At 36.5% G+C, this 9,517-nt stretch overlaps 2 protein-coding genes across 2 annotated transcripts; both read left to right on the forward strand.

Moving 5' to 3' along the window:
- The first annotated feature begins 698 nt into the window (after positions 1 to 698).
- Positions 699 to 6,196, forward strand: LOC147481907 (Major facilitator superfamily protein). Its single transcript, XM_086576641.1, has 10 exons — positions 699 to 1,173; positions 1,268 to 1,431; positions 1,865 to 1,928; positions 2,042 to 2,155; positions 2,319 to 2,363; positions 2,587 to 2,837; positions 2,921 to 3,011; positions 4,139 to 4,251; positions 4,369 to 4,492; positions 5,886 to 6,196. Exons 1-10 carry the CDS (start codon positions 997 to 999, stop codon positions 6,069 to 6,071), a joined length of 1,329 nt encoding a protein of 442 aa, XP_086432767.1. The 5' UTR covers positions 699 to 996; the 3' UTR covers positions 6,072 to 6,196.
- Positions 6,197 to 7,129: 933 nt separating this feature from the next.
- On the forward strand, positions 7,130 to 7,790 carry LOC147481908 (uncharacterized). Its single transcript, XM_086576642.1, has one exon. It carries the CDS (start codon positions 7,271 to 7,273, stop codon positions 7,637 to 7,639), a length of 369 nt encoding a protein of 122 aa, XP_086432768.1. The 5' UTR covers positions 7,130 to 7,270; the 3' UTR covers positions 7,640 to 7,790.
- The last annotated feature ends 1,727 nt before the right edge of the window (positions 7,791 to 9,517 follow it).

Below are 9,517 nucleotides of genomic sequence, written 5' to 3' on the forward strand. Positions count from 1 at the left end.
TTACATTTTCACTTTACAATCATATTTTCAAGTTTGTCAGCGATTTTTGAGCATTCAAGTTTGTTGCTAATCTTTGATACTCAATTTTTTTTGGATTTCTGGTTAAGATAAGGGTGGTTAAGATTTGTGTCTCATTTATTAGGAAGTTTAAGTTGAAATTTCAAATATCCAATCTTATTTTTTTAAAAAAAATTCAAAATTAATTTTTGTAGTTCTATAGTGTTTTAAGTTCAATAAGATAAATGATTTTGATCTTTGTATAAAGTTGAGAAAGATAGACAACGGTGATTGTAGAATGGTGATGAATGAAGTGATAATTAAGTAGTGGAAGAGAAGGTGGTGGTGGTGGTAAGATATGAAGAATAGAAAATGTAAGTTTGGGACTCGGTTAGTTGAGATGCACATGGTGTAAGACGAGTCGTTGATTGAAATCAAATGATTAAATGATGGCTAATGATTTTAAGGGTAAATATGGTATTATGAAATTTTAGATGGATTGACGAGACCAAAATGCAATAAAAGATTAATTGTGGACCAAACCCTAATATCACTATTATCAATAAGACCAAACTGCAAAATACCAGAAGCGATGGCCTTTGATTAGTTTCATGTGCAGTGTTAGGGTAATTTGGGTATTAAGAAAATATAGAGGGACCCATGTCTATTTGGGACCAAAGTGCAATAAACGATTAATTGTAGGACCAAAATGCAAAGCACCCTTTAAAATTAGAAAGAAAAAAGAAAGAGAAAAGAGTTTGTATTATTAGTATTATTATATTTGTCTCGTGTTTGTGCCAAACATTTTGTTTTGTTTTCCTTTGGCGTGTTGAGATTCTTCCTAATTCGATGTCTTCAATGCTTTGTGCAAACCTATTATTTTGAAAGACAAGGCCGTATTCCAATTGTTTTGGCCGGCTTCTTTAATTTTGAATTGTTGGAGGTTTATTTATTTAAGGCGGGTCTTGGTTTGTTAGTTAGTTCAATTCTTGATTAGCAATGGACGTACTTGAACCCGCCGAAGAAAATGTGGCTTTATTGATTGAAAATGGTGATTTGCAATCTGAAGAATCACCAAATAATCACACCAGAGATGTTCATATCTTGAGCTCTGCGTTTCTGTTGATATTTCTTGCTTATGGTGCTGCTCAGAATTTGGAGAGCACAGTCAATACGGTGAGGTTCTAGTCCACCTCTGTTTGTTGTTATTTAGTTTTATTACTGAGGACTATACTGGTGTAACTATGATTTTGCATTTTCTTGTAACTAGGAGGAAAATTTGGGCACCACTTCACTTGGGATATTGTATATCTCCTTCACGGTCTTCTCTTTATTTGCTTCATCAGTGGTGCGTTCACTTGGGTCAAAAAATTCTTTGATTCTTGGTACTACTGGCTATTGGTTGTTCATAGCTGCAAATTTGAAACCTTCTTGGTAATGCATTTGTTGTGTATTTTATGCTTTCTTTAATCATTTTCTTTTTCCCTTTTGTACATTTCAAAGTTAAGTCGCATGCAAGTGATGCATATTTGGACAATATTCCAATCATTCTTAGTCGGGCACTCTATTAATGTGCATAATTAATTATCTGGTCCACAATTTCAAGTTCAGCTTATTGTGTAATGATGACTTTTCGACTCCTAATTGTACTATCTAGTATTTAAGATGTAAGCTTATTCTCTGAGCTATGTTATGCCAGTCAACTCTTGTTCACTAATTACAAATAAAAGGATTTATGCTGAATTGTGCCAAGAACTTGCTTTGAGATTGGTTCTTGTACAGTTGTACTTCTTTTAGGTATTTCCAAACAATATCCCCCCCTCCCCCCCCTAAATGTTGAACATTGCTACACTTTTTTTTTGTGCAGGAATACGATGGTGCCTACTGCTCTGTATCTTGGTTTTGCTGCTTCAATAATATGGGTTGGCCAGGTAGTCTTTCGTAATCCAAATTTACTTGAATTCATAAGCGTTATCAAGCTCCCTATCCCCAGAAGATCAATTATTTTAAACAAGTTCTTGTTCTTTTATTCCTGGGGCCACAGGGGACTTATCTCACTTCCACTGCACGCACCCACGCAAAGGACTACCAATTTCACGAAGGAACAATACTTGGTCACTTCAACGGAGAGTTTTGGGGCATGTTTGCTTGCCATCAGGTGCACACACTGTTCTAGATTATTCAAGTGAGGCTAATTAGAATGCATATTTCTTTTTTGTTGGAATGCTTAGAAGCTATTTCTGGAAACATATGGCCTTCCAAGATTTTGTTTTTTCTTCTTAATGCTACATAATTAGGTATAACTTTTGTTGTTGTTGCAGTTAATTGGGAATTTGATCTCACTTGCACTGCTGAGAGATGGAAAGGTGTGTTGTACTCAACCGTTTCTTGTTGAAGATTTGTCATTGCTGTAATTAACTAATTAATTATAGAGACAGACAGTATATTTATAAAATGGCAATGTTACAATGCCATCTCAGTCAGTATTATTCTTGCTTACATGTCATCAATATTTTAACTAAATCTATTGCTCTCTCTCTCTTTCTCCCTCTCTGATTATTGAATTGTAATCTCATGGCGTCACTGCAGGGAGGGAGTACAAACGGCACAACCTTGTTATTTGTGGTATTCTTAGGGAGCATGACTCTTGGTACGATATTAATGTGCTTCTTAAGTAAAAGGGATGGTAAAGGAGAAGAGGGACCACCAAAACCCTCTACAAGTTTTTACTCGTCTATGGTGTCTCTCTCAAAGTTGGTTATTGCTCCTTTGTGTGATAAAAGAATGTTGTTGATTATCCCCTTAATTGCATACTCGGGCTTACAACAGGCATTTGTGTGGTAAATACCCAAATTATACTCTAATTGTTATTATAACCTCCCCTTTTGTAATTTAAACGTAAATGGGTCTTTCTTATATTCAGGGCAGAATTCACCAAGTATATTGTAACACCAGCACTCGGCGTGTCAGGTGTTGGCGGTTCGATGGCAGTGTATGGGGCTTTTGATGCAATAGTAAGTATGAGGATTGACTCCAAGCAGATTATTTTAGCTAATCATATACTTTGGGCTGGCTCGGTCCATAAGGAAAACACTGCATAAGATGATAACGTTTTTTGAAAATGATTGCAAGCAGGTTGTAGTATAGAATTACCTTTGTTCAATATAATAGTTGAGTTCAATTTCTCTGAAATCCTACATCTGTTTCAGTATGCTTTTTCTCTATATTTAATAATGTCTTTACAATTAAAATATTCAATTTCGAACCTGATATCTTTTTCCTTAAAGTTGTATTCAAAGGGATAAGCACGGAGAAAGGTCAAGATGACAACTAGCTTTAGGCTTCAGAAGAAAAGGGTTGTCGTGGCCATCTTAATGAATTTAGTTTTACTTCTGCATCCATTTATGCAATAGTTCTACAAATAAGAGTATGTGAAATAGTTGTGAAGAGTTGTTGTACGAAGGACCAAGTTGGCGGCCTGTTGGAAGTCCATCTTGTCAACGAGGGAGTATCATTTACTGTTCTCTTTTCTTGTTTGCTTTTGGAAAACTATATGCGCATGATTTTTAGATGGGTCTTAGCAGAAGAGTTTGGTTAGCCTCACTTTAGCTACCATGTAGCCTCTTTCGCCTTTCTTCAACAAATTTGTTTTCTCTTGCTGAATTTGGCCGTGCATTTTTTGTTATATAAAAAGGTGTGTCATTAGGCCTCGTATGGTGTGCCAGAGCACTGAACTTCACATTTATGAGATGTCTAAACTCCTTAAAGGGCTATTGCGGCATGCCTAATATTACTGTGTACAACTCAACGACACCGGTTTCTCTACATTGTATTATATAATATAGATAGTAATGAACTCACATAGTTCTGTTACTGAAAAGTAAAGAAATCCTATGGTATATTACCTCTCTTATATATGTATCTGCTGGCTACATATTGGTATACAAATTTAAGATTTTTTTCAGAGTGCAAAAAAGTACTGTCTATTCTTTTCAAGTTTGTAAAATGATCATTTGTTAGGAAAAATCAATATGCTTATATATGTGGTGAAAGTAATGGAATCCATTTTGTGGGTATGGCCATTGCACGTCATTTTGGTTGTGGTATCACAAACTTATGGTTGAAATGTTTGTACGACAAGTGTTCCTTGGTAGCTGGGCGATTCACCTCTGGTCTATCTTCAATCACTGTAATAGTTTTCGGTGGAATTTTGATTCAGGCTGTCATTATGTTGTGGCTTTTGCTGAAATACACGTAAGCTTTCTGGGGAAGTTGACTCTTACTCACTCTTACAGACTTCTATACTGTTCAATGTGTATGTTGATCTGAACTCACTCCCTCTTGGGCTTGTTTCATTCTGTTGTTTTGCAGCTTGACCAGTGGATTGCTTAGCTCTATATACCCACTTATCATGGCAGCCGTGTTGGGTACTGGAGATGGTGTGTTCAATACACAGCTGAGTGCTTTACTCGGGATGCTTTTCAAAAATGACACGGTAATAATAGAAAATATGAGAACTATAAATCCTGGTGTTCTTTATTTTCTAAGATTCTAATTTTTCACCTCACAAAATAAAGAAAAAAAGAAATTCTGATTTTTCTGCATCTATGCATCCTAGTTTTTTGTGCATCTTGCTATCTGTCTGGATTTTTCCTCTTGGTCATCTGAGAGCCTTGGTTCTCTTCTCGGTTTCCTTCATAGGCATCACATTTTCTAGGACTGGGAGAGGAGGTACTTTTACGTAATTCGAGGGTGAGCAATTAGATTTTCTGGAGTTGTTTACGAAGCATCATGATGACCCTGACAGGTCAAGAGATCCTCCAGGCTTCACATTACATGTAGAAAGATATTTTATTCAGTATCGTGGTTACTGAGGTGTGTTGCAGTAATAAGACCTGCACTTCTCATTGATTTTTCCATCAGAATTACGCATACGCAATACTTTGTATAGATGTTGGGGGTCTGTTATTGCAAGAGTGGGAGTGTGATTCATTTTGCATCTTAACATACCAAGAATTTTTCGATGTCTCAAAATAATAATGTCAAATAAGTGAAGGTATAGCTCTTGAGAATTCTAAATAAAACAACGCCACATGTCCCCAAGAATTCTATGTGGGATGCGATGTCAGTAGATCGACAACTGAATATGGTTTCTTCCATAATATACTTTTTGGTGTAACTCCTACAGTCCTACTTATGAGTTAGTTTAATTGCTGGAAAATTCAAGACACGGTCTCCATAACACACCTGGTAGTAGGATCACCCCCGATTCAAGACATCAGTCTTTGGGTTACCGAAAAGTAGGGAAACTTAACTTTTGCATTCAGTGATTAGTATTGATGACTGAACATGGTTATATCGTAATGACGTAATCTACGTTTTGGTCAACTCCTACTTTGGAGAGTTCAACAAAAGGCGACTCCAGATCCCATCTGGTAGTATGATCACCGATGATTCAAAACATCAATCTGATAATTTCTTTGGGTGAGTGAGAAGAAGGGAAATTCATGTCCAATCTACTTAATGATTGTAAACATGTTCACGTGCAAGAAGAACCTGGTACCGTACAAGAGGAGTGAGACGTGCCGAACAACTGCCTAAGGTGTCTGTTCCTATAAAAGAGTGTTCCACATAATTACATTGATCTTTCCCATTTTGCCTTGATATGACAAAGCTTGGTACCTCAAAAGAGAGTGAACTAGGTGTTTCATTCTTGCCTCACTCTTCTCCATTCTCTCGCACTACATAGCTACTCACCACGTGTCAATTGTCATAGTTATTAACTGTCCCTCATGAAAACCACCATTACATCTTTTATTTTGGTCTCATTTCTAAACATCTCAAGGTACACCGGATGGGTGACTAATTAAGTAGTTAATCTGTATCAGGAAGGAGCGTTCGCACAACTGAAGGTCTGGCAGAGCGCATCTACCGCAGTGGTTTTCTTTCTGAGCCCACACATTACATTTCATGCCATGTTGTTGGTGATGCTTGCTGCCATTGGCATCTCAGTAACTTGCTTTCTGTTTCTTATGCTAAAGATTGAAAGAGTATTCTCTTGTAGAATATCTTGATGTTGACACTGAATTTTTTGAAGTGACAGGTAGTATAAAATATTTTCAGTGGCTTGGCGATCCCATGCTCTTGTTATCTGTAATTTCGAAGATAGTATATAAGTAAGAGCTTCTCCTGTTCAACCTTTTTGAGCATCAGTCACGCCACATTTTAGTCGATTAGACTGCAGATTTTAGTTATGGATGGGGAAGTTAGGGTGGATCAATTTCGTGTGCATTTAGTGAATACTTTCTAGTCTAGTCTAAAGTTTTTTGCAATTGTAAGTTTTGCTGGGGGATTCGATGGAAATTGCTATGGGTGTCAAAATAAATGAAACCAGATAGGAATTGAATTGAAACATATAGCGATAGTCTTGATAATTTCTATTTAAATAATTGGTTTCCCAATATTTGCGTTTTAAATTGATAGACTTCTTTCATCAAAAAGTTCGACTTTTGTTTTAGAAGTGTTAACGAACACCAGTATAAAGACACGGGAACCCTAATCACCTATATTTTGCTTGTGAAACAAAACTCATTGTTTTAATCAGGGTGCTCCAGTATGTATGGTGTCAATAGAGAAAAGTAATCACAGTTGCAGACTAATTTTGATTTCTGCTGTAAATCACGGGGTTGCATTCTTTAACTTGATTAAGAGGCTGTACCATTCTGCCAGGGCGCCAGGCATCCTTACGTTCTGTTCCACAGATTTCCTCAATGAGACACTTCTGCTAGCTGTGTCCTGCGAGTGTTTCTGTAATTATTGGTTATTAAATCTTGATCAGCAGGTACTACACATGTTCAACTAACAATTTTGATAGCAAATTACACGAGAATGATTTTAGTACTGTTCGACTTTATTCTATATCGGTTAGGTTTTCTTTTGATTCCATTTCTACAGATTTCTAAAAGTGTGATTGTGAATTATCCGATTGGTCTTGTTTATGCTCCAGGTAAAACTGCTATGAGAAAAAAAAAAATAACACAAAAAAGAATAACTGCTCCATTCAATTAAATACAGAAAGGAGTATAAATGTCAAGATTTATATGTCACGCTTATATCAAAACGCAACTGATTCAACATATATTGTTACTAACCGCACTCAAAACTAATGCACAAAACCCCGCTCCCAGCAGTTGGTCACATAGTAATGGTGCAAGTGTCAGGTTTTCTATAAAACTTAACTTCAAGTCCTCTAAGTAACGTACAATGAAAAGAGATGATGATGAATCTCTTTCTACTCACCTCCTCGTTTCTCCGTCAAGTTACAGCTCGCCATCCTTTAATGCTCTACGCAGTGACGTGGACTGTTATGCTAACTGTGACAGTTGCGGTGGCATCATTTTCTTCAGAGATGGCATTTGTATCGGCAATAGCATCATCTTATTCTTTGTCACGAACATGCTGCAAAGGAGAGGGTCTAATTAGAATCCCGATAGATGTTCCTGGAGAGATTATATGTTTGCCGGCACAGCTCTTCACAACGTCAAAGATGGATTTCTTCGTTCCTCCGATATTTGCAGCAACTGTGGTCTCCGGCTCCGCTTTTGTGGTTAGGACTATGGGTCTCTGGGAAGACGACAGTTGATGATACACAATTTTTTTTAACCTTCTGAAAAGGAGCAAGGGATGAGTTTTATGAAGGAAGCAGTTGGTACATTAGTTGCTAAATTACCAGCTAGCAGCCTATTACATTCCATGAATCAAAGAAAATTCTTCAAATCCTCTTATCCTATTCCAAATGTTTTCCATTATTTTGTTTCCCTGCCATGGATGTTGACCCCTTTTCTCAGTGAAGGAAACTACAATTGTAGAGTCTATTTGTGCGGGTATTCCCCTCAAGTTGTACAGCTGTGCTATAGCTTGAGCCTTTGTTGTAGTCCAATGCAGTTCTATATGAATTGTCTGTCTGTGCAATAGAATTGAACTGTGATCAACCATGAGCAGCTAGCTGCTATTACCCTTCCATCACTGTCCCTTATTGACAATGGCCATCCCCTTTGGTTCCCTTGAAGTGTAACATAACATGACCTTGTACGATAATAACTGTGTCAACTCCCCACACTGCCATGAAGTCAGTTCCCCAACCACCACCACTACACCATCTTAATCTTAAAGAAGTTTAACTTGATTTTATCATCCTTTATGATTAAGTTAGCCACCTGCATTGCTAGTGTAGTAGCCTTAAATAATCTAGCATTTATCACTTTTTTTTAATGTGTTTTTTGCGATACCCAATAAAAGAACGCATTTGTTAACAATTTAAGTGCATCCTGTTGAGATGGTCTTCCTCTATTCTTATCAACCCACTGGATCTCTTCTTGCCAAGTTGGAGAGAACAGGAAACTGAACAACATCTTTTATTTGAGTGCGTATACTCTTATGCATGTATGCTTCCTTAATTTGTCTTGCGAAAAGGAAGAAAGAAGGTTACTGGAGTTCATGGGCTCCCGCACTTATGGCACAAAATATTGATATATGTATAAAACTAGATTTCGTACCCGTTGCCGTTATTATTATTTTTTTCCTGCAATTATTTGTGATTAACCATTCAAAAAAGTCGAACAATAAAATTTTAAACAATTTCGTTAGTGTGAATATGATTACAATTCCTCAAAAGTAGCATGCCATTTACTATCTATAGGAAGAGAAGAGAGATTTAGGAGATTTGTTTCTATTCTTGGGTTGATTGTCGGTCATATTATCTCCCTAATATAGATTTCTTAAGTATCAAGTAAAAGATACTCCTCATTGTAACTAGATAAGTGCTGGTGTGATCTTTCTTGAAATACCAATGAATAAAACCATCTCCTCCCTTCTTCTGTGGATGTATGTAAGCTGCTACATTGGCAGCTGAATCACGTTAAACCATCGTGTTCTTTGTTTATTGTTTGTTAATCGCGACACTATCATTGTATCTATAAAAAGTACATATATGAGCTTATTTGCAGAAAAACCATATGTATTGCATAAATTGCCAGCCATTTAGTTCCAATGTACTTTGACCATCTTACCTACGGAAACACCTGACAACTAATGTTGATAGGTAAATAATTTTTAAATTAGTCAGGAGATTGGGTTTTATTGACTAAAAATGCAGGCAAAAATCTTCAAATGGTGGGAGGATTTGATAAATAAACTCCACAATAATAAACATTCAAAGAAACACTGTCCTGACAAATAAAATAAGTTAAAACACATAAATTGTATATTGATTTTTTTGGCAAGAAAGGAAGATTTTTTGTTTTGATAGGAAACTTTGAGTGTGTTTGGCAACTGAGACTGGAAACTAATTAGGAATAGAATGGAGTAGGAAACCATTGGAATGGAATCTATTAGAATAGAATTTGATTCCAACTTACAAAATGTGTATTTGGCAAACGTTTAGAAATCATCGGAATTCAATTCCTACTTCAATTAATGTGTTTGGTTGCCGTATAGAATCCTCTAACAGACTCCAATTTTT

Source organism: Coptis chinensis, chromosome 8 (genome assembly GCF_015680905.1).
Source record: "Coptis chinensis isolate HL-2020 chromosome 8, ASM1568090v1, whole genome shotgun sequence".
In the NCBI taxonomy this organism is placed as follows: Eukaryota; Viridiplantae; Streptophyta; class Magnoliopsida; order Ranunculales; family Ranunculaceae; genus Coptis; species Coptis chinensis.